The sequence below is a fragment of the Electrophorus electricus genome, chromosome 19, assembly GCF_013358815.1.
Source record: "Electrophorus electricus isolate fEleEle1 chromosome 19, fEleEle1.pri, whole genome shotgun sequence".
NCBI classification, from domain to species: Eukaryota; Metazoa; Chordata; class Actinopteri; order Gymnotiformes; family Gymnotidae; genus Electrophorus; species Electrophorus electricus.
In genome coordinates this window covers 4,183,375-4,209,424 of record NC_049553.1, presented here as the reverse complement: position 1 = coordinate 4,209,424, position 26,050 = coordinate 4,183,375, and the positions used below count along the sequence as shown (strand labels likewise).

Genomic DNA, 26,050 nt, shown 5'->3' with positions numbered 1-26,050 from the left:
GCCCGATTTAGATCCGCGCACCGTCCAGCGCATCCGGACAGGACCGTTCCGGGTGCAAAAGGTGGGGGGGGGGGGAAGGCAGGAACGAGACCAGGAAGGGTGTGGAGCGAGCCTGCGGGGCGTCGCACCGTCGGGCATGCTGGACGTGGCCCAGCTCCGCAGCGTGGGGATCGCAGGGCCTTTAATGTGCGCTATCCACAAAGAGCATGACTGATCATGCAAACGTGTCCAGCTGCTGGGTTTGGCACGGGGAGTGGACCGCAGCAGTATGTTGCCGCGGGGGTTCCGCCGCGCAGCGATCAGATGCCGCAGCTCCCAGGTACACCCCCACCCCACCAGACGAAGACACAGCCCACGTTCGCTTTCCCAGAGACGATTCTACACGTGCGCGACGTGATGTGTGCGGTGCTCAGGGAGAACAGCAGAAAAGAGGACATTCGTCTATTAGGAATTCAGCAGCTCAGAGCTGTGTTTTGGGAGTTGACATGTCTGGTAGGAAAGCGCCCCCTTGTGGATATTTTCTGCAGCACACAGTTGCATTTTAGTCTGATAATGCTGTGTAAACTTAAAAACATTAAAATGTTTTAAAACTATTTAGTAAGCAGATAAAGTAAATAGGAGAAAGAAAATGTTATCATCATTTAATTTTTTAGTGATGTTTATTTCAAAATAACCCCTTTTTAATGTTACATTACTCTCCGATATTCTCAGAATTTTACGAGTACATAAAAATGACGATAATATTAATAAGAAGAAATTGCATGATGCTTTCTCTCTCAAGATGCTTTGCAATACTTTTAAAAGGAAAATTTTGACGACAAAGTAGAAGAACTTCCAACGAAGAAACATAACCATTGTAGTCTTGATTCCTGAGATGGAATGATATTCAAATATTCGGAATGTACATCTAATTTTTCACAAAGGAACAGATTTCCATTGACTTGCGTTCATTTCCTGGTGTTAAAGAGTTCTTTCTTGGTCCCTTGGTGGACTAGAGATGGCTCTAGTAGTGATGTGTCCCCTGACAGGGCAGCTTTGAACAGAACCCGTCTCCAAACGAGACGGCAACCAGGCAAAGATAACGGAGTCCACTCCTGAGTTGTCCCACTTTGCACTATTTCTTTCCTCTGTCCAAACCGAAAGGTCACGGAACACGAATTTCATACCGACTTCGTTCACTGTTTGTCTGCCTTCCTAAAGAAATTTGGCTGCAAAATTTTAATAAAAACATTAGTCGTGTCCAATCTTAGAAACATTATTTTGTGACGTAATATCATCAAATGAAAATGTGACAGACAGCTTCCATTTGTGGGGGAGATCGGTGTTTTGTGCTTTGAATGGAATTGAATGGAATTGAATTCCAAAACTCACATGCTGCCCTTTGAGGGGTTTACTGTAGAAATCACTCTCTGCTGGCTGGCTGCCTTTCTTGTATTCTGCTGTGAGCATAGCTGACCAGAGTGAAAATATGGATTAGTCTCACGTTAAAAGTGTCATGTAGGATACAACATTAGACTGACGCAGTTGTACTACTGTGGAAGAGTCACACCGCTCACTAAAATTAAAATGAGATGTCGAACAGACCATGACAAGGCTCAAAACACTGAACACTGAACAAAAAACTGAACAAATCCTCTGCTGGACTCTTTTGATCATTTTCTGGTAGTGTGCAAGGTGCCTTCTTTCATTTTTGTGGACATTCTACTATGTGCTTCACGCACCTACGGCAAATGTTTTCGTTTTGTTTTTTTTGAATAGGCGCGACTACACACCTTTTCTTTTTGAAGCCTCAAAACACTCACATGTACACAGGTAATATGACACCTCGAGGAGTGTGTTTAAAAGTGTGTAAATGACTGTGGTCTACCCATTGTCCTGGGCACCCCATGTGGACAGAACCCCTGTGGGCAAACCATTCTCCTTATTCGACACTCCTGCTGCACTGCTCCGAGATGAGGAGGTGACTCCTTATGGAGGTAAAAGAACCACCCACAAAAACGTTCCCAGGTCTAGAACCTCAGCGACGTGATGGGAGGCACTTACCTGGCGTGTGATGAACGATGCTGATCTTATCTGATGGACAGAGAAGAGGGCAGTTAACTCGTCTTATTTTATTTAAATTATTTTTTGTCTATTCTTTATTTAAAATCTTTTTTCACTCATTTACTGCCTCTGCCCAAACACACACACACACACACACACACACACACACACACTCATATTCTCTCTGTAATCCTTGTGGAATCTATCATCTGGACACAATGAATGTTTTTCCAGATAATACAATTCTATTTTGAGATCGCTTGATCACCGTACAGCATAAACAACTCAGGCAGAGTTTCTTGATGGAATATCTCTTTGATGCCAACTTAAACTTTAAAAAACAACATTCATGACACTTCTTGTTAATGATTCAAGGCACCAAACACCAAACTCGGACGATCTTGTACCAGATCACAAGCATCACGACTGATGATGCAGACTACAATGGCTACCACGGGCATTAAATGCTTGGATACAAAAAAATATGGAGAGACTTCTGCTGCCTGAATTAGTAGAAGATGATATGCTTTGTCGTGCCATTTCCTGAAAATGATATACATTTGCAGCAGTGTGTCACTGTGAGCTATGGTAAACTAAACTGACCATAGACATTGTCGTTATCCACTTTGCTGCTGACGATATCCGCTCGCAGTTGTCGCAGTTTGTCCTAGAAAACAAGAGTGACTATGTGGCGTTCCATTATTATCAACCCTCTCAGAATTCCTTCGGCCACATTAATTAAAAACGGTAAATTCCGTATCCGCAGGGTCGTGGGGTCAAGGCCGGACGACCGGTCACCTGCTGCGCAGTGTCTGTGCCTCTCTGGAGCCTCTGCCAGTCGCTGAAGCGCTCCAGGGCCTCGTCCACACTCAGCGAACCTCCCTTAACCTGCTCCTGCAGCCGGATCAGCTCATCCAGTCCCGGAGGCTGGCTCGGCACGAACGTGTCATAGGTGGAGGAGATGCTGTCCCGCACCCTAGCTGTTTTGTGTGGACCCAGAAGCTCAGAGTTAAAGTGTTCGAAGTCGGGTTCTCGCTTGAAACAGCATACAAACGCGAAAACGGACCGGCACCAGTGTGACATGTCTGACTTCAATCTGTTTGAAAAGTCTCTTTTGTTACATCATGTTAAAAAAGATTCTGAATTATATACAATATGAGGCTAATGTCACATTTTAAATGTATTTAAATGTAATTAAATGTAATTAGATTTTTCTTTCTTATGGATTAAAATGTTTGTGATTTTTTCACATGGATATTTTACCAAATTCTACATTTTGTGTAATGCATTACATCTTACTTTGCTTAGAAGGCAAGGAGTACAGAGTTTCAGAATCTGCCTGGGACATTTTCTTCTGGAACACTAGAATAAAAACAAACGCATGCAGCATGAATCGTTAATTCGAACAAAAGTGAGCTAATCCAAATACACCACTAGATGGCGCCAGGTAACAAAAAACACTGCTCGAAAGGGGCCGTAGGGCTTGAGAAAACATAATTGGCGTAAGGTGAAACCCCCTCTGCAGTAACAGTAACAAAAGATAATAAGTTGATATCAAATATAAGCATAAATAATAGAAGTGAACTGGAAGGAGATTCAAGTTTTATGTCCAACAGACTCTGAGCTCAAAGAAAAAGGCTCTTAGGGATCAATGAAGACAATTGAATCAGCGTGAAGGATACGCTTGGAGATTTTATAGATTGGCTCATAAGTGCCTTAACTGAAAGGCTGGAGGCTTTTTCCCCAGCACTCTAGAGCTCCCATGCCGCACGCTGCCATCTCGCTGTGGTAAACTCTTTTCTACCATTCCTTCTCTTTACACCATTTTGCGACTCCCCTGCAACAGCCTGCGTTAACAGAGCGGCATTTTCCACAGGCCAGAATCCTGCCTGATATGAAACTCTGATATTCCCCTGCTGATATCATCCCTCTGATATCACACCTACGATGGGAGGAGCAGGAAAGATAATGACGGACCGCGGTCCCAGGCGAGCTCCGACGAGGGAATACTGTGGCAACTTCGCCGCCTTGACAACAGCTGGGAATTCGAGGGAAGAAAATTGTTTCGGTGAGCTGCAGCACCGCCCCCCCCCCCCCCGGGCAGCTCCCCCAAAGCGCACCGAGTGGGTGGAGAAATCGAATCAGCGTGTGGGCGATAGATCCCCACGTTAAAGTGAACGGAAAACCCTGTCCGTTTCTCCCCCGCTCTCCGTAGGTTCGGCTGTAGAATGGGTGAGATGGAAAACATGTGTAATGCGTGATGCTCTGCTTGGCCTCTGAGAGCTGCTCAGATTGGTTGCAGATGCATGGAGTGGCAGCCTGGCTTCTGTGTGTGTGTGTGTGTGTGTGTGTGCATTATTTGCATGTTTGGTTTTGTTTGTTTTGTGTGCATGTGCGTGTATGTGTGCGTGCGTGTGTCTGCATGTGTGTCTGCGTGTGTGTGTGTGTGCATGTGTGTCTGTGTGCGCGTGTGTGTCTATGCATGTGTGCGTGTGTGTGTGCGCATGTGCATGTGTGTCTGTGTGTGCGTGCGCGTGTGTGCGTGCGCGTGTGTGCGTGCGTGTTTGTGCGTGTGTATGTCTGTGCGTGTGTGTCTGTGTGCGTGTTATACTGATTTGTGGCCAGACCCTCCTCATACTGAAACTCATCTCCCTCCTGCCCTATTGCTGTGCTCTCATAGGGGTAATAACACCTAGCTTTTCTTTTTTGAAATAGCCCTTTGGGCCAGTGGAAGGTTCGTTTATGAGCGCAGTCAGAAACCTTGTTAAAGAGATCGCCTGTACCTTGCCTGCCCTCGTACTGCCCAGGTTAGAAGGTCGCAGAACAATGCATCATTTACAAGCGCCACTGCGCAGTCTCTTCAAACAGTCATTCACTGTAACTGGGAGGGGCGGCCTGCGAACACACTTACGCACGCTCCCTCTCTTCAGCCTTCATGCTCTCCATCCGTTCTTACACAAATGCTCTCCACAGAGAAGAGACTTGAGCCAGTGCTCCCCCACCTCCACCGACCACACCACACACTATTCCCCTTGAGCACTTCGTCCATAAACGCGTACTGCAAACAATGCCGGCGCGTGGCGTGGAATCTGCTGTCCGAGGCTGACCGCTTTTCAAAGCTGTTTGGCAGTGTTGGATTTAAAAGCTATTCTTGAACTTCACTGGGGGGAAAGGACTGAAAAGAAAACCAACAGTACACACTTGGGAAGCAGCGGTCCAGACAGCCTCTGTCCATCAGCCTTGCCCGTCTAATCACTGCAGCCGAGACGAGACCCCCCCCAATCGTTCCCATTCATGCTCAGAGAGGAAGGTACCACCTCCTCACGGCGGACCGGAAGCAAACGAAAACGAGAAAGGTTTCACAGAGAAGATGGAGAAAATGAGAGAAAGGAAAGTGTGTGTGCATGTCTGTGAGAGAGAGAGAGAGAGAGAGAGAGAGAGAGAGAGAGAGAGAGAGAGAGCAGAACAACCGACAGTTCTGGCATTGCTCATGTTTTAGTTCCCTAGTATGAATATATGAAAAATGAGGTTTCAACCAGACAGCTATAGCAACACAAGCTAGTTCCCATCTGTTTTATGAAAATCAGCATCTGATGGCTCCGCAATATATCTCCCAACAGAAGCCAAACACCACGTCATCTGGCCCGTAGCCGCAGACACGCACAGGGGCCTGCTAACCGGTAAGATCACTCAACCTTTCACGATAGTTGCCTCTTCTGTTACCTCACGGTTTACATTCATGGCAGGAGCAACAGACGGACACGGCCTCGGACTGCGTCTTCCACCGCTAGAAATCACGCAGCTGTAAAATGACGATGGCTTTGCATTTTTCAAACTTCCAAAGGAGAGGGTAGCTGCAAAGTTCATACTAAAGTCTCGCCATTTCTAAAACCAATCTGGCTTCTCTTTACACTGCTAAGTCTTACCCCCCCCTTTCTTACAGGCTAGAGTTCAGGAGAATCGAAATGATTTATAATGCCCCAACAATATAACTCATTTGGCACCTTCAGCTTGCTGAATAATTAACGTGGCTGAAATTGAACATTTAAGAACTTGCTGCCAGTGATGAACAGTGCTGATCTTTGGACACACGTTCCCCTGTTCAAGGAGTGCGGCCTAAAAAAAAATGTTTTTTAAAGTATTAACTATTTATAAACAGTGATTACCGTGTTGGCTGGGCAGCAAGAGCAATAGGATCTGCTGTAATGAGCAAGGGGCCGCTAAGTGGTAGCAGTACTGTTCTTTCGGCAGGACCAATAAGATGGCCACATTTGAGTGCATTTTCCGGACCTTGATAAATGTGTATTTGCTGAGGTAGCACTCCACCTTTTTAAATAAAAATGCATTGGGTTTAACCCATCGGCATCCGGGATCCTCACCCTGTGCTATGAAAGGCATGCTCTTCTTCTTGGTGGGGAAGGTCTCGGGTCGGGGCGTGGGGGCCGGCGGGCGGTTGGCTATTGCAACACAGCCGCAGGCTGTTAGGACCCTGTCGTTCTTTTCGCATGTCACTCCGAAGTGGGCGTATGGGTCTTCCTCTTCCTCCCCCTGCTCACCATGGTCTCCGAGTGCCGCTGGCTGAAGCTCCTTGTGGCTATCGGTGACCTGCAGGTTCCCTGCATGAGTGGAGAACAGGCTCGTTTGGTGTGAATATGTTTCTCCACACAACACACTATACCTGCACTGTAACATCGGCGAACGTGAATTGTATGGGCACTTACCAGCTCTGCCCATCAGCTCATACACACTGGTGTCATCGTTGCAGCCTTCTCCTGTGATCATTGCCTACAAAGAGTTATTTAGGCTCTATTAATATGACTGAGACTTAGGGGATGCCCTTGGGTTTTAAGAATCTCGTCTAATAATTGCTAATCAGAAGTCAAAAAACATCTGGCTTGAATTAACAACCCAGTAACTGCTTAATAACCAAGATATAAACAAAAACACGTATTTCCTTCAAAAAAGAAACGTAACCTTTAGAAAAAATAACAGCCTAACTGTCTTTCTGTTATTTTGTATATTGTTTCACCCATTGCCTGAAATGTAGGTTTGGGAGTAAGAGAACAAAGTCAGGAAAAGGAGGAAATTTGTTAGTTCAACACAGACTGTGCGTGCATAATAACGTTGACAGATCTGGGCCTGACAACGACAAGAGATTCCGTCCAATTCACCAGTGCCGTCCAACATGTAATTTCAGCCCATTCCAACATGCCATCCAACAACGCAAACATGCAATTTACTCTGCACCAACACGTAGCCCACGGCTCGGAGCCAAGGATTTGATTTTACGTTCGCAAACTTGCGACTGCCTCTATGGAAACTGAAACGGGACGAGGCTTTCTCGCAAAGCTCGCAAAATCGCTTCGCGCGGCACTGTGCCGTGCAAACGGGCCCCGCGGTCGCTGTGCAAACAGCAGACGTTTCCATCCGCCCCGAAGCGGATTATGCATGCGCCGGTTTCCCAGCACAGATCCTGCTAACAACGGCCTCGTTCATGCCGCGCGCGAATACGCACGCCCGACGAATAAATCGGAGCGTGTTCCCCGCGCACCGTTCCTTAGCAACCCCCTGCAGTTCACGTAGAACAATAGCCCCTTCCCCTTTGGTATTGATAATGCACATTAGCATTCACTGTTATGAATATATTCATTAGCGCACAAAGGAAGGATTAACAGATAGACAAGACGAGCTAATTAGGCGTCGCTGGGGGGGGGGGGGGGGCACGTGAAAGACGGCGACTTTGAAGTCGGACACGTGCGTGGCATCAGGTCCTCCACGAGAGCCCTCCTGCTGAGATGAATAATTGAAGGTTTTTTTTCTCCCGGGGGGGGGGGGGGAGATGATGACATGACAGAATGACACACGCATAAGAACTGAATTAACATGACCAGGTTTCTGTGTAAAGCTGCATGATTGACATTATGCATTGCATGCTCATATGACAATTTGTTTGGAACAGGATAATAACTTTCTCTTCGGTTTTCACGTCGTTTGCCGGTCTTGGAGAACGGAGCCTTTTTGCGACGTTTTCTTTGCCTCCAGATTCAGTGTTGCAGAAATAACCTTCATTCTGCTGCAGGCAGATTTCCACCTGTCTGACTCAAAGGTTAAATTTGTTATATTTCAAAAGTTAGTTATTAAGCACCTAAGCCCCCTTAAGTACTTTCTGTCTGCAGCTAGAGTGACCAAAGACAAGCGGGATACTCTCGATGAATCAACACGTGAACCATTTCACATAATAACGCTTTCCCATTATTCTCTACACCTGTAGATCATTTCAGAGCAAATGTAAATATTGTGTTTGGTTGGTTTGGTGATGGCACTGTGCATTTTCCTTGGCGTGCAAAAAAAAAGAAAAGAAAAAAGAATACCGCTCACGTGTGCAAAACAGGCCCAAGTGCTGGAGTGTTTCATTTGTGAAGACTACGGCGATAATAGTAGTTTAGCATGCAAACGTGCCCAGTGGGAACAAACTGGGAGCGCACGCTGCATTCCCCTATCACGCGGATACGGAGAGCGCTCGTGACACAAACCGAGATGCACGTTTGCATCGGTGCCGCTATAAAGCTGGAAGTACACGGTTTTACGTGGTTCGGTTTTCATGCATCTGCTTCACAAGCAATTAAAGAGACAGGAAACAGTTTTGGTCCGGATTTTTGTTGTTGTTGTTGTTAGGACCGTTTTAAAGGCAGCATGTCTGCGCATAAACAAAATAATAATCACAGGGAAAACGCCGATTCCCAGATCATTCCCACGCCCATGCGTTTTCCTGACATTTTGGGTAGGAATCCTATTCAGCATTTTGAATGCCAGAAATAAGCCAGTGTACTGAATGTGATCTTAAGTGCTCTGCTTGACATTTCCTCACAGTCTGCAGGGTGCACCTTGCCCCCATCTTTTAGAAGCCCGTGCTTTAGCAATACGTTTATTAGTCCAGTCGATACAATCACTGTGCAGTTCATCTCGTCTTGACTCAGGACTAAACCTCATTGCTGAGCGTGCCTCAGCACATTAGTAAGAAGTTATATGAAGTTAATTAAGAATTGATTAAGGTAACTTATTTCAGTGTGTTTTACAACAGCTTGCAAAGAACGTCATCATTAAGAATGGAAAAGCAGACGCGATAAGAAGATAAACTGCCAAGGTTTGCTTCCAATCTTACTGTCCCATGGAGCACAAGATGCGTACAAATTGATAATCTAATTTGATTGATATAGTGGTCTGCTTCGCTTCTTTTCATAAGGCAAATCATGAGGAAGCAGCAGGTGAACACGAGAGGAATGGAAGCGAATGCACAGAGCAAAGCACACCAAACATCCATCCTGGAAAGCGAGTTGGCACATGAGCCTGGGTGGAGATGGTATAGGGAGACTTGCTCTTGCGCTGGAGAGAGAGAGAGAGCGCCAGAAAAGGATCCCAAAACTCAGCACCTGATCTGCATTCCTCCAGGAGCCCGGATCCCTTCCGGCTCAGCACATTCTCGGCACAATGCAGGAGGGTTGCCGTGGTTACAATGTTCGGCGGGTCACGAGGGCCACCAGGAGGGGACAGAAAGCGGGGGCTGGAAGCAGGAGGAGGGAGAATTGCGGTCAGGGGCGCTCTGGCTCCCAATCCGTGTTCAGCTGGCCTTGCTGCGGTTCGAAAGTGTTAGGAACCATTGGAATATCCTGACTGACAACCGAATGCCTGTTTGAGAACTGAGTAGAGCAAGCTCCTCATTTTGGTGTGTTCCAGTAAATGCAACCACGACTGGCCAAATGGGCAGTCATTTGCAACAAATGTTTGGCTTTTCTACGACAGAACAGGTGGCAGTTAGATGAAGATGGGTAGGCTGTTAAATCTCTTCTAATGAGAGATGCAGATGAGCATCAATTTAAAAAAAAAAACATCAAAGGAAAACTGTTACATAAAATGTAGCACAGACACGGCCACATAAAGGGCATGGCTGCCTTCCGTCAGAGGCACGGAATGGCCGCTATGCTGGGTTGCCGTTGCGGCTGGTTTCATCAGACTCTTATAGGCAGCAACTGCTGACCCGCTGTCACCTAGGAGCTGTTTAGAGCTGTTCTGCTGGCATGAGGGTGCCTCTGGTCTACAATTTGGCTGGGCAAAGTAACTCCTGATGTCTGAGATAATCTATTTATAAACACTGTGACTTCGCTTCACCAGAGCTGCCACTCTGTCATTAGCAGGCACAATGACACAAATCAAATTATTCGATTTCGAGAGATGCAAGTCAGGGCCTCGTATTCCTTTTTCATTTTCTTTTTCTAATTATATTTTTAATAAATCCTACCCAGTCGCACCATAACGCAACTTGCGACCACTAGCACAAAACTGGCTGTTTCCTGGTGTCTGACAGTCTCTTCATGAATCAGACAGCGGCATCAAATGCCGAGAGATGACATGTTTATGAGTGTAAGCTGAAATAAGACCCTCGACCAAATGTAGGCTGCTCACAATAGAATCCCCAAATGCAGGCTCGCATGACCTTTTCGAATGGGTGTCTTTGATTTGCCTTGTGTGTTAACAGGAGTATTGAGAACGGTATCCCTTTCAGCAGGCTGAAATCTTGAGAATGGGCTCTGCTGTTATTTATGCAGGGAAGGGAGGTTTAGCGGTCTTAATTTTACCAAGGACCATGTTGTCATTTACAAGCCCCAAGAGGAAGAGAATGGGGTAAAAGGGGTCAGACCCCTGGAGCAGTATATGGTTATGTGCCAACAACACTGCTCAGCAGGCCAGGAACTCACGAGCCGTATATCACGTCGACAGGGCAGCTATTACGACTGTGTTTCAACCGCGTCTTTCCATGAAGCATATGAGTCGCGGAACAGTAAACGGGACGGAAACTCGAATCGAGGCCTTTTCACTGACTGAGGGAAACATCTTAACATGTGCCAGGGGTCTTTTGTCAATAGAAAGGGAGGGATGTTTATTTGCTGTCAGGCAATGTGTGGATATCTTGACTTTGCCAACACCCTTAACTGAAATCAATGCATTTTAATATAAAAACATGAGCCTCTAGTGAAGGGAATAATTAGTAGTTATGCTTTCTTTTTTTGCACATAATGAAGTATCTGTAACCGGGCATGCCATCGAACTTCCATAGCTTTCCATGATCCAGAGATATAACCCACATAACGTTAGCACATACCAAATATGATTATGTTTTGTGACTTAGGGTTTCATAATATGTTTTCCCACAGAAAGCCTAGGCAATGATTGTATTGTCATTATGTGCTGTTACGTACTCTGTTCTGTGTGTCATTGTTTGGAGACTATGAAGAGATGAGCGTGTTTAATATATGTAGGCGTTAAGAGCATTTGCATCTGAAAACTGCAAAGTATATGTGAGGTCTTGAACCAAAGCTCAAACCAAACAATACTAGATGCGCCTTTTTTTTTTTTTAGTGTAGCAGCATGTTACTATGAATCAACAGGTAGGCGCTGCTGAAATTCTCTCCTGTCACCGCACAATTAAAGGCAAAACCACGCGTTCTTAAACTTTAATAATAACTGCCCTGTATCTGGAGTGCATAAAGTATTTCATAATGTTGCCTGAAACCAGAAACTGTGACGGAATAACGAGGAAATGGGGGGAGGGAAAGATCAGGAGGCCTGAAGATATAATAGTGAAACTAGAGGAGACAAATAAAGTAGAATCCTTCCCTAATTAGCTCTCTGCTTGGTCCTTTCTTTTTCACGAAGCACATCGAGCCTAATTAGATGGGGAACGGCGGACAGACGAGGGCGAGATGAAGTTGCCATTCCTCTCCGCCACCTCTGCCAGAAGCCCTCGGGCTCTTGGAAACGGTCCTGCCTGCTGCGAACATTTATTGATACTTTCATAAAAAATTCATTGCAATTTTTGAGCGTGCTGTTGCTTCAATGAAACGTGATGCCAAATAATTTAAGGTGATGAGGTTTATAGGCACTGACCTGCATTGGTGTGGTTATTCATCACCTCAGATTAGAACTTTCTCACGTGGTAACATATTAGATTTAGATCACATAACTTCCAAAATGAAGATCTCGAAGCTACCAGTCAATGGCTTTTAGTTTGTTTTGCCTCCCACCAAAGAAATCTGATCCAATAACAAAATCCTTTGCTATATTTTTCTCCCATCTCATTATAAGGCGAGATAGAGAAGTATGTAATGCCAGTCAATCTATTTTAATCCAATTTCACCGTCATAATTACAGCAATCCCCTAACAACCACAGCTGAGAGGGGATTAGATTAAGTCACCTCATTTTCATTCCCTGGCGGTTGGGTATTCCCTGGGCGGGAAGAGGTTGCTGTGAGAACGAATGCCCTGCTGCAGTAGCACCTGTGGCTGGCTGTGGAATATTTGGACCCCCCCCTCCACCCTTGACGTGATAATCACACAATGAGTAATGGGTGGTCCGAAGAGTGTATGTGTGTGGGAGTAATGAGGAGGGGGCAGGAGGGTGCATATTGCAGTAATATGCTAATAAAACAAAAAAGAACATGTATCATATCTTTCATTTGGATCTTCTTATATGCTCATGTGTGGTCTTTCTTCACGCGTTTTCACAAATGCTCGCTGCATAGCGTGAAAGGACCACAATGGCTATGGAAATGTTGTGAGAGAGTGTTATCAAAGTTGTTTTTATTTAGTGAGATTATCAAGGTCCTAATTGCCATTTTTCACCCCCTACTCCCTAATTAAAAACCCGTGAACCTTTGTCCCCTGCCATAACGTACTGTTTGGTCTCAACATACCATGATTCTCTGCCGAAAGTTCGGGCTTCCTCGACTGAAACACTTTTCCACACAAAGACTGGAAGGCAGATGGTGAATTTCAAATCGCCTGAGAAAGGCAACCGAATCGCCCTCCATCTGCAGTCTTTTATAATTAACAAAGCCTGCAGTTCAGTAAGTCCAGCACAGATGCTGGCCTGTCCTGGGAAGCAGCCGAGACCAAACTGAGAGACATCACCGCGCAACGTTCCTCCGAGAGATACCGGTGTGCACCGGGGACTCAGCCCCTGGGATGCAGCTGGCAGGGGAGCTTACAAAAGCAAACGGCCCTCATAGGACCTTCCAGGGCGCCTAGTCCTGAGCTAGACGAGTTAAACACAAGCTCAACTTTTGGCCCAAGATGACCTACTTGCTAAAACATTGAATTAACATTGAAATTTTGCAGGGCAGTAGCAGTTTGATGTCTACAGCATCTCATAGTGAACACTGAGGATTTCAGCACTTACCATTAGACTGCTGACTATATCTACTTTTGTTTCTATCTGACTTAAATGGTCAAATATTCATGTAAAATCTTAGGTACTAAAGGCTAGTCAAGAAATTGCCTTAAAAGTCAAAGTGCTCCAAAGTATTGTTGGAAGAAAATACCTTCATTATCAGATTTATAATGTTGAAATCAGCTACGTGAGATTTCAGACAGGCAAGACAGATGCATTTAGCGTTTCAAGAACAATTCGTTAAACATTTCAGCCTCTTTCAAAAGTCACAGGGTCAAAAGATAATTACCTCTGTGATATGTAACTTAGTTCTCTTGTGCTCCATGGATAAAAGCTGAGTTGGGTAAGACTGTATGGGAAATATCCATGTGAGGGATAACTGTTCTGACCTCATTATATGCCTATAAAGATTTTTTTCTTGGATGAGAAGAATCCTAAAACTCCACGTACATTTTTTTACTTTGTCTCCTCTTGGAATGAACTTAAACATTTGTTAAGAAATCAATTGATATAAGGGAAGTCCAATTATATGCGTAACATTTTAAGTATGTGGGAGTTTGCCATTGTTCTCTGTAAGGTAATTTATACTTATGGTGTGTTTTTAATGAGATTACTGAGAAAACCAGTAGAATGCTGGAGTCCCCCCTGAGCTCAACTATTGCATCCACCCATGCATACACCAGGGTGTAAAGCTGCAGGATAAGGGACAGCTCTTGTGTCTGGTTGGTAGTGGCAACCAAGTTTGCCCCTCTTTGGCCTTGGGAAGGAAAAAATAAAGCCTGATCTCCACAGCCCCTGCCTCTCACCACGGCACACCACTGGCTTAAACAAGCCAGCATAGTGCTGTTTTGGCTCCCTTCTTTTAAAAAACAACACCACATCTGTTAGTATTTGGGGTTTTTTAAGCAAAGTCAAGTGTGAAAGCCAGCAGCAGCGTGGACATGAACATGAGAGAGTAACAGGCAAACCCTGACGTCCAGGAAACTTTGCACCTGCCAGTTTAAAGCCACCATTACTAAGTCCCCAGACTTTATTTATGCACTGCCTGACCCCAACCTCAAGGCCCCTTGGTAACTGTAAAGACACAGCTTGTGTGGACTGTTGTTGGCTACAGCAACCGTGTTCGGGTCACTTATTTGCTCGAGATCGGCCATTCTGACGGTATGAGCCTTTTCCCAAGGATCATAACCATGAAAAGACATCCACTGTGAGGGCAGTGCATAGAAGGTGATTGAACTGATTAAACCGATTATTAAATAGATAACAGTTCATGACTGCATTTGTCTGATTCCCTGTTATGTGCTATAAAATTGCCACTTCTTGTGTTGGTTTGCTTTCGTCTCTTGAATTAGCTGGGATTTCTAAACTGTTCTATAAAGGAAAGATCTTGTTTGCTCCCATCATGGAATCCTGCGGTTTTGCTCATCAGACTCATCTGTGGGAGGACCACAACTGTGGCTCCGTGCGGCGCAGCTTGGAGGAAACCGCTCGGGAGACAGCTCTGTAGCATGGTTCCGACCCGAACAGCCACCTGCTCTGTATAAGTGCCACAAAGGTGAAAGCTTGCCGGTGTTCCCATAAGCCACGCCACTGCTGGACTGCCGATTCGCTCAAACGAACACTTCCCCCAGAGTGGCGACAGACGAACTCACCAGGGATTCCTGCAGGAGGACGTGGAGGTGGGAATGTCCACGTGCATGCGCCAGTGCCAGTGGCGTGTGCCCGAGGCGGTCAGCGGTCCGCAGGGCCTGTGGGGCTCCGGGGCATTGCAGCAGGACGCTGGCCAGGTCTCTCAGCCCGTGTTCGGCTGCAAAGTGCAGGAGAGTCGGGATGTCTTCGGTGCGTGTGTCTGCAGATGACAGTAGATGGTGGTTTAATAGTAGAACATTACCAAAAAAACAAGTGCTTGTTTCCTCCAGACCAGAAGAAAATCCATGACTAAAAGACCCTGATTCCAAAAAACCCTTTTGTCAAAATATCTAAAACTTGAGCTCTTAACCATAGGAATTTAAGTCTTTCTGTACTGGAGAGTTGCATCTCTTTTATCACAAAACATCTGTTATGACCTCCCCCCGTCAGATTTGCCTTGTGGTTCCCAAGGTGCTGTGTGCCATTGTTTGTGTTTTGGTTTTTATCTATACCCTGGTTTTGCATATCTGTGCCCTCCTCTCACACCTGTGTGTCACACGATCATGTCTCACATGATCATGAAAACCTGTCCCTCATTCCAGCAGGGTTAGGCCCTGGGTATAAATGTCTATATGTCTATAACTTTTGTTGTTGTGGCCTGGAACCTATTGTCTTTGCGGCATCAGACTCTGCTGAGTGGCTGTCTCTGTGTTTCTGTGCTACCTAGTTGCCCTTTAATCCCTATCCTGTTGTTGTTTTTTCATTTCTGTTGTTTTTGTCCTGTCTGTGTCTGGATACTTGGGTATCCTTTATGGATTGCCTATGATGCCGCATTCCGCTTGTTTTAAAAAAAAAAAAAAGACCGTAGCCTGTTGTACCGAGTATGAATCTTCGTTTGCCCCTAATCAAACTTGCTGGCGATCGAATCCTGGCTTGCCTTGTACGGCGTCCGTGTAGTAGCACGCTTCTCGGAGCGGGCACGCTCAGACCCGGCCCTCGGAACTAAACAAACCCCGCTGAAAAGCAGGGAACGCCCGCAGCTGCAGAGAAGACAGCAGGGGTTAGCTTGTTCCGTGGCTTTCACTTCTGAGACCAAACTCTATGAATGCGTAGGTGTTAAAAAAGACAATGCCGCGCTTATGAGTGGGCACTGTGCTACAGCACATCTAGCTTTTAGAGTGGCCTCTATTGTACCAAATGGCAGCTTTGATTACTGCAACACAATACTGACTATGTTGAAAATTCTCTAAGTGAGTTGCTGTACGACAAAGAAAATCACTTATTAAAGCCTCTGGCCAGCCTGTAAAATGAGTGATGACTGGCAGTGCTTGCAAAGGACTTCTCTGTGGCTTGGACGGCAGTCATTTGTCGGAGACAGGATCAATACGTGGGTACTGAGGTACCGATGCACTGATTACACCATCAATCAGGTGGCAACTGCCATACCCGCTACCAAAGCCCCCTTCCTGCCTATTTAGGACAGCCACCCTCAGATGGATGCAGAGGTTCAGGCTAGGACATCTAGCGCTCTTTTGACATGACTGCATTCATCTTTACAAAGAAAGGAAGCTGAATCTTGGTGTTGCCATGATGCTCTGTGAATGTTAGCCTGGACCCCAGACTTCAGTCCAAACTGTGGTCTGCACAGTAAAGTTGCAGCATGAAGGCACCGGAGTACCAGGAGTATTACAACTAGAGAAGTGGTCGAGGAATGTCGAAGGGCACAAATAATTAGGTTTCCAGCTATGGAAGCAAAAGTTTTACTTCACTGTTAGGCATGTTCTGTATTGTCGACTAATTATGTCTCCGGTCAAAAGGTGCTTTGTGTGGCAGTCAGAATGCAGTTTTTGTCTTTGTACTAAATCTCTTTTCTTTCAAGCCATGAAAACTAAGTGCTATATAAGCCAAGTCTCCTCTGTTTTGAATTTAGCAAATCAAAGAGCAGAATACTCTCAAACAGGAGAGGGCTGGCATTCAACCCCACATCATAATTATTTTTAAAAAACGAACCAACAACTCGATTGTGTTCTTTGATAAAGATATCCTTTGATAAATTTCCATTTGTCACTGTGACACAGGGGTCAGGAACAATACATCAAAAGACCCGGTGCGCCACTGAAGGTTTGAATATGCAGAGGGTTGCGTGAGGAGGCGAAACGCAAACGCAAGTCAAGTGGAACCAGAGGTCAAATTAAAACTGGCATAACGACTATCACAATACTGCTTGAACAGCACCCTGGTCGGAAAATCTAGAGAACGCTGAATATTCCTAGAGATCGAGAGGAAAAGAATGGGACGGACAGAGAGAGAGGCAGAACGCCGTCCGTTAAAAAGAATGAGCTGGGAAGGAGACAGAGCAGAAAATACAGATGGAAGACGAGCAAGTGTGCTTTGCGGAAAGGACGAAGGAAACATTTTGAAGAAGGAAAATGGGCTTTGTGTGCCCATTGAGCTCCTGTGCCCCTCTGCTAGAAACAGATCTGACATGAGAGCAGGAATACCGTAGGAGCAATCAGCATTAACTTATCTCGGCGCACACCAGACACGGCCACAATTATTAGTTCTCAGTAAAGTGAGCAAGGGTTGGCAAGAGTTTCTCAAGTCATTTTTGAAATTGACACTCACGCATTGCTGTCTGCGTTTGCTGCAAGATAGATGGAGCTGGTAGAAGGTAACTGATGTAGTATAGAATAGCCTGAAAAAAGTATTTTAATCTAGATTTTCTCTCCTGCAATGGGGAAATGCCAGATGATTAACTGTCATCCTCACCACCTCCAGTGGGTTGTCACATATATGGTGGAAGGGCATTGCGAGAGATGGGATATTACCCTCCAAAGTACTGAATCTCAAACCTACTTCATTCCATTTCCAGTCAGTCTGGCACACTGAAGCATACAGCCACGTTCGGTTTCTGACAGTGGGCCACAGGTTGCTTTCATAGTCATAAGGCAATTTAATTTCAGTTATTACAGATATGAAGACACCAAGCAGTCTACTTTATCAAGCCCTATCATAATACACAAAAAACTAAAAAGTGTGTATTTTTACATGCTAATTTATCATTAGTATTAGTATGTGTTTACGTGCTCCGGGTCTGGATCATACAGCGTCGGTGACGTGAAGTCACGTCAGTGATACAAGCGCACAGTAATGCTCTGGGATGCCCCTCCTGCTTCATTTACTCATTAACAGGTAGAAGAATGAAGCCAGCAGGTCTAGGATCAGTGAGACCTCAGTGCTTGTTTCGGGGTCAGCTAGAAAGGGCGACCCTGGCGCCGAGAGCCACTTACCTCCAGCATGAATCTGATCACTCTGCAGCCCCTGAAAACCTCCTGTAGGCATTTTCTGCATTAGACATGAAGCCAGCATGTGGTCGACCTGCTCTGTGGAGGACACCTGAAGAGCCTGAAGAAAGTGGGCAAAACGCCAACAACAGTAACAACAATAACATCAAGAACAACAAAAACAAATGTATACACATAATGCTAACTTCGCAGCATACCGTAAATAAAATCAAACGGACTTGGGTGGTCCATAATTATGACTTTAATGTTTGGCTGCAATTTATTTGCCAAAGCTAAGAGAACCAAATGGTTCATCGCCATCAAGAATGTTTTTGAAGGTGATAAAACATGAATATGTATCCTTGTTATTGACTTGACCAAAACACTAGTGAGGCTGTTTGCTCTGCCTTTAAAAGCATGCAAATTCAATTAGCCGAGTTAAGTCGGCATGGAACGCCATCGGTCTTCGCCTGGCTGAGCTTTTAATGCCCTTGCAGTTCTGACGGTTAAACGTTAAAGAGGATTTCTTGCGTGAATCCAAGAGCAACTCTCAGTTATGGGTTTCATTGTTAAATTAGATCACGGCCCTGGGGTTAGTGCTACATAACCCACAGAAGACTCGGATTATCCATCTAGCTTGCTCCACAGAGGCCCTGGTTAATGACTTACCTGCGCATGAATCATTTCTTTGTTATTGTTCAAACGTGAGACTTTCTTTTCCCCCTCTGGGGCTTGGGAGTTTCTTTGACAAGAACATTCTTGCTCTTAATGCTCTTTTACAGTCTCCCAGGCCATACACTGTTATGACAGGTAGTGTATAAATCTAAAACTGGATCAGCCAACTACTGTCAATTGTTTCCATTTTAGCTTCTTCTCTTTTTTTTTAAAAGGCTCACATTTGGCAAATAGAACATGACTGAAGTGACGCAGAGACATGCATGCTCAGCGTGTGGAGAAGACGTGAGAATTTCAGCCCTTAGTTCTGTGTTAGCTCCCATCTGAAGCTCATAAGTCAGTGAAATTATTAATACCGCCGACACACCAGAGAAGCTGATTCACCTTATGATGCCTGCATAATGAATAAGGAACGCTTACTGATTATGCAAATTTTGTTATTATGCAACAACTGATAATGAGTATTTTTATCTACACACTTCATACCTTCATGTCCGTAGTCTGTACACTGATGTGTAGGCAGTCAGAGGCAAACGTGGTTGGTGTGAGATGTGAAGTTTCTGTGAATTGTTTTTATCAACTACTTCTTGGCAAGGCAAAACTTTATTCAGTTGGATTGGGCCAAGACAAAGTGCCGGTTCCGGCCAAGGCAAAGAGTTTCCCGCACATGGCTGATGTAGTAAGGACACCATCAATAAGTATTTTATATATTTTGTAGCATGGAAAAATTAAATCTTTCAATTTTCCAGACAAATTGCAGCCTTTAAAACCAAGCCATTTTTTTTTGTCCCTTGTAGAAGCGCATGGAGTCGGGCTGTTACAAACTAAACCCAACAAAGCAAAAAAGTGTCTGTGGTGCAAACTGAAACCACAGGACTGTTTCCCTAATCCATTAGAGACCCATTCAGAATGGTTTTCTTTTGACTTATAAGGTCACCCTTCTCCATCAATAACACATGGCTGGCAGGGCTACATCTGAATATGCTTGACAGCTGGAATCAAGATGTAATGTTACTGATGATGTGTCTTGTAATTTGCATTTGATCTGTCACTGGTTATGTCACCGAGGATTAATCTGGCCTTTTGATTTCCACCTCTTTGCGTACCTGACACATGAAGTTCACAGGGTCCGCAGCCTGCTGGAGGAGGCGGGATATTTCTCCCATTGTACTGTAGTAGTGTAGGCGGGCCTTTCCCAAGACCACACCCCCACAGTAGAGAGTCACACCCACACTGCCAGCAGGAAAATCTGCAACATTAAATTAGATTTATCCTCACCAAAACAATACTGTGCCTTTTAACACCTCTTAAAACACGTTCTAGCGGCTGCGTGTATAAGACTGAGCATTTGAGGGGTTTTTTTTTTAAATAGAATCCACTGAATTTACATAGTTGCACTGCAGGCATTATTTCCACGTTCTTTAAATTTGAATTAAATATTAATTTAAACCTTAAGTCATTAAACTGAACACATGCAATCTGGGCTTGAATATTCAGTAGCGCCCTTATTCCCTTTTCTTTCATTGTCAGATTACTGTAACTGTAACAAAACAAAAAAATAGTCAAGACAAAAACCAGCAGGACTGCATTTGCCCATGAAAACATGGGTGTAGGTCCATCACCTGGTGCGGGGACACAGAGCGTGCTCTCGTTCCATTTGGCTGCTTCCGCTCTCACGCTTTGCTTGCTCCCATTAAACTCCACCTCCGGGTTTTCACTGGCCACCACCTCCCGCAGGAGAAGAAAGACCTGTCCTGGATTCTGTAGAGACGGGGATCACTGCAACACCATCACCCAGGCTTACAGCAGAAAGAGTCATAGGAAGCAGGTCTGGCATTTCTCAATCAACGGCGTGAAAGGAGTGACAAACTGACCCTAAAAAAAGTGCTTTAGTGTTTGCTTACAGTCTGAACGCAACCAAAATACTGCTTTGGCAGTTCATTTTAATCAGCAGGATCTCCTGCCAAGTTTTCTGAGTTATATGACATCTTTTGAATATATTATGCATGCAGAAGCTAGTTTGGTTATGTTTGGTTATATAATGTGCACTACTGTTTAATGATTAATAACCCCCAACCCCTGCCAAACACACACGCACACACACACTTTGATACAACACTGGTAAAGGAGCAGAACATTACTGGAAGCTAACTCTGATCTGATTTTACTTTAAATTCGCCTTTACTTTAACACCAATATTCATTTACTCGCTCAGACTAAGAAAAAGGAGTGGGGTCTGAAACCTCAGTTCAGCTCACAACAGGACAGATGCCGCCACATGACTTAAGCTCAGAGCTCGGTGTCTGTTCTCCCTATTTCTGATACGGTACGGGTAGAACTATTATCCCAGTGTATACTTCAAAATGATTAGACTCTCAAACCAATTCGGTGAGGGGAGCTACCTGAATTGTCGGGTTGTGCAACATTATCTGTGCAGCAGTGTAACACAATTCTGTTCAGTGTTCAATTCTGTTAGTTTTTTTTTTCTCTCACCTCACAAGGAACACGGCAGGGCAGGAGCAAGAAAGTGGTTTTAGCGCGCAGACCGCCGTCCCAACGCTCCCTGTCGGGCGCCGGCTCCTGCGCTCGTCTGACATCCGCCGCTGAGGTCAGCTCACCTGTGGCCAAAGGAACAGAACTAAAGTGGGCAAGCCGCGGCACCACATCGCCACCGTGGGGTTGAAAGCACCGTCTGTCAGGGCACCCAAACGACTACCGACTCGTCTTCCTCACTACTGAAGGATGAGTGCCCGCATGGCTTGGCTGCTCCAGCGGAAATATAAACCGCCGCCGAATGCTTGGGACGGCCGCCGGAGGCCTGCGTTAGGGGCGATCAGGAGATATTTGCATGACGAGCAATAAAGTTTGGCTATGACGTGGGAGGAAGGCAGTGCATTTGCATGGGACCTGGGGCAGGCTGAACGGATGCCCCTGCCCTGGGCCTTGGTCGGCAACAGCTTTGAATATGCTGGGGATCAGGTGTCAGTAATCAACAAGCACATCTGCAAAATATTAACTAACAAATAGCATGAACCTGAATGCGTTCTTGGCCGTGTTAAACAGTAGGTCAATGGAAAACACTGCAGAGCCTTTTTAGGTAATAAAGAAAGAATGTCAGTCAAATCTTAACATAATTTGCATTAATACAGCTTAAAAAGTAGCTGATCAGTAACATGTTAAAGAATTTAGTACAAAAAAAAGTCCACCAGGATCAAAAGGTTTAACACGTAAAGCCACATTTCCTTTAAGTTGGACTTAATGGACGTGGTGCTCCGGCACTTTGTTCAAAATGTCCTCCGAAGTAAACATGAGCGCAGAAACAGTCGGCGGAAATAAACCGCGCGAGCCGTCGGTGCTGTTTCCATCGGCATCAAAGTAGGACGCCGTGTTCTCATGGAAACAGGTGACAGACTAAGTAGGCTTTATCACGGTAAATTAGAGCTGTCTAGCTATTAGGAAGCCGAGTAGCAGAACCCCCGCACTGATTACCGCAGTCCGGATCCTTTGTTCGGGATGCAGGCTTCTCGGACCTATCTACTGTAAAACAAATGCCATTTCTACTTGGCCAGACTGAGCTGTCCTTACATAAACTCCCTCTTTATGCAAGCAGAGGACTACAGGTGCTACAGAAATTCAAGTACCACACAATGATGGCGAAATATTACAGTAATCCTAGCAATGTGTTGCTATTTGTGCAGACTTGTCAGTCTCACGAAACAAAATATATTTTTAAAGATTAAAAAAGCACTTTAAATATAAATTGAACCAACCGAAGTTTAACCAAATACTCTGACAGCGAGGTGAGGGACAAATTAAAGAAATAGTCTGCCATCTTTTATCTGTGAGTATTTCTCTTGGTTTGTATTTTAATGCTATGGAATAATCATATTCATATTTTCCCCACTTTTACACAAGCATGATAAGTACTGAGACGGATTAAGTTAAACCCAGCACCCAAGAACCACATCAGGCCTACGATTCACTGACATCCCATTCCTCCCGCCAGGCATCTTTGCGATTCATTTTCTATTGATGTATAGAATACACCGTATGCCACCAATGGCGGCTTTTCTGCTTGAGTTAATTGTAAATGCATATGCCCCGATTCTTGGAATATGTCAGGGAATGCCGAAAGCCACTATTACAAAATGAGAAATCACATATTACCAGAAAGATAGGCTTTGTTTATTGTCTTTGCAAGTATCTGAATTTTCAGGTCATATTGCAGCAGAAATAACTCAACTCCAGTGTCCCGGTACCTGAATGTAATATGTGTAGGACAGAAATTGCATGTATGCTGCCAAATGTGTGTTTGTGTGTGTAAGTGTGGGTGTGTACATGTGCTTGTGTGTGCGTGTGTGTGTGGACATGTGCATGTGTGTGTGCGTGTGTTTGTGTGCGTGTGTGTGTGGACATGTGTGTGTGCACGTGTGTGTAAGTGTGCATGGGGACATGCTCATATTTATATGTGTGTGTGTGTGTGTGTGTGTGTGTGTGTGTGTGTGTAAGTGTGCATGTGGACATGCGCATATGTATGTGTGTGTGTGTGTGTGTGTGTGTGTGCATAGGGGGTTGGGGGATGTTATAAAGAGTGGCTTTATCCTAACTCGTTCCTGAGACCCACTGTGCACAAATGTGAACGTTACTGAGGGGAGTAGTGATAATGCTTACGCAATTACTGGACCTCAGAGGGCAAACTAACACTCCGTAGTCTCATTAAGTCTAAGCAGCTGTTAATTACGGTAGGCTGCATGCAACATATGAGAGACATTTTATTTACTTTGCTAAAAAGCATAGTCATGGCATTCTGTGTGTTAATGGGCATTTAGTTCTGATACATACGAAATAACATATATTAATGTAATTAGCAGAAGAGATTTTAATATGCAGCTAACCTCATTTGCCACGCCACAAGAGTAAGTGTGTCAGGAAATGTTTGCAAAATGCTGTAGAAAATGTTGACCTGTGTTGCCCTTGTTAAAGCTGGGAGGTGGGTAGTCAAAGATAGATCAGACTCTCCTTTGTAACTAACTACACACTGAGTGTTGGCACAGAGACAGAAGAAACACTGTTGGTTCCTTACAGTTGCTTCTCTGGTATATGGCTGAGCAATATTTAAATTATCATTCTACTAAAATAATAACCTGGTATACAAGATTTGAGGTGGTATGACAAATATAATTTTAATTGCATTCTAGTTGCAGGTAATGCTTATTTGTAATAGCTGAAAAGTATCAACATGACATATATTTTTAAAATTATTTATATAATAAGTTAAATATATAAAATGTAAATTAAGTATAAAAAACGTTTAAACTGTGCATCATAAACTGGTGCAAGTACACAAATGACACTTGCTAATCTTTCTCTGTGATTTGTTTGTTTGTTTTTGTTTGTTTGTTTATCAAAGGAAAGCATTGTGTTAAATAGGGCTGCTAATTGGCTTGCCAGGGCTTTGGGTGGGGAGGGGGTGATAAAGAAGATTCAAGCGTGTAGAAAATGGGTCTCTCTCCGGTCTTCTCTCCTCTCATGCAGCTCTGTAATTACAGTCCTTGGGCTCACCAATCACACTGGCAGAATGTAAACCTGATTAAGTTCCTCCTGCGCTACTTAACCTGCTGTGCCGAGTTATTTAGCGCAGCAACTCTTCTGCATCGGGGGGCCAATACTTCCTTCAGCTGGGTGGAAATGTAATTTAATGTCAGCCTTTAGAGTATTTCAGCTGGGGCTTTGTTTTATGTATTAAGCTGAACTTTCCCTCCTTGGTCTTTAACTGTCTACTATATGTCTGAAGTGATCTGCACTTGGGCCCAATCCTCCGAGTTCAAACCCAGTCCCACCCACCCACTACTCACTACTGCCGTCTCCCACAACGTGCTAAACTCTCACCTCTGTGGACAATCTCAGCCACGGCCGTGCAGTACTCTTGGGCGTCTTGCTCGCTAGAGATCTGCAGGCACTCCTCGCCCCTCAGGGGGACGAGCTCCAACAGCGGCTCGAGGTTCTCCACGCCACACAGGAGCACCACCACTCGGCCCTCGGGCTGCAGAACGCGGGACAGGAAGAAGCGACGCTCCTGACACAGACCCTCCAAGAGGCCCCGAGACAGGATCAGTAGCTTGCACTTGTAGCCGCTCAGATGCAGGAAGTCGTCCTGCCGGCTAGTCACCGTGGCGATGTCATAGCAGCACATGCCCGCCTCCGGGATGGAGCCAAGCAGGAGCGAGTGAAGGTACCATGCCCATTGCTCTGCTTCTGACTCGTAGATGATGAGGACGTCTTCAGCTGGTGGGGGTGAGAGGTGAAGGGTTGTGGGGATGCTAGTTTTGTGCAACCTGCTAGTTTTGTATGGCATGATTTTGGCTTTGGTTAAATCAGCTAATGAGCAAATTTTGATAAGTATGAATAGTATGAACTTTATGAATGACAGAATTAATAGACGACATATAAACTAAAACTCAAACCTGATCAATGCACCAATGGGAAGTAAATCAACAGTGGGACATTGGTATTGAGTGTCACTCGAGATTGAGTGTCACTCTAAAATTAACTCAAATGTTAGCTGCTATCCTCTAAATGGCTGAAGGAATTAAAAATCTTACAACTTATGGAAAATTTATTTCTTCATGTTAAATTATAGGTAGAAATTCTCTGAAACACATCAGCAAACCTTGACTTTGAAAAGTCTCAAATTGTACCTTAACTTGTTGCTAATTTTCTAACCTTACAGTGTTGCTCAGCAATCTGTAGGAAATGTATTTCATGTTAACATACATGATATAAACTCGAAATGCTGTTAACTGTACAAACATAAAAGTCGGTATGAGAAAATCAGATGGTCCAGAAAGGGGATTAAAAAGAGTTATAACTCACATGTTTTGCTCATCTTTCTGGATGCCAGTGGCAGTGTGTACAGCTGAGTGGAAGGTGTGGTTGATCACATGCACACAGGAGTCTTTGTGCTCATATCTAGTGGAGACTGGGAGTTGCCCTCGCGCAGCCATAGGACAGACAGGTGTGTGATCTGTGACAGGTGAAGGCGGGTCATGACCACAGCTTCCCTCTGCACGGCTGGCATCCTCGTTCTGGCACGTACGCGTGCATGACAATTCACGTGCGCTGAATTCGTTACACTAGTGAATCTACAAAGCATTTCTGAAATTGCATGCAGTGCTGTAAATAAGAAATTCTGAC

At 44.9% G+C, this 26,050-nt stretch overlaps 1 protein-coding gene across 1 annotated transcript; it reads right to left on the bottom strand.

The window, feature by feature from the left end:
- Positions 1–665: 665 nt before the first annotated feature.
- Positions 666–25,742, bottom strand: LOC113577350 (B-cell scaffold protein with ankyrin repeats). Its single transcript, XM_027009948.2, has 15 exons — positions 25,730–25,742; positions 24,746–25,141; positions 21,350–21,474; positions 20,479–20,617; positions 19,963–20,105; positions 18,188–18,302; positions 14,921–15,117; positions 6,765–6,828; positions 6,423–6,659; positions 3,343–3,405; positions 2,842–3,023; positions 2,647–2,710; positions 2,044–2,073; positions 1,372–1,451; positions 666–1,208 (listed from the first exon to the last, which is right to left on the bottom strand). Exons 1-15 carry the CDS (start codon positions 25,740–25,742, stop codon positions 1,176–1,178), a joined length of 1,881 nt encoding a protein of 626 aa, XP_026865749.2. The 3' UTR covers positions 666–1,175.
- Between the last annotated feature and the right edge of the window lie 308 nt (positions 25,743–26,050).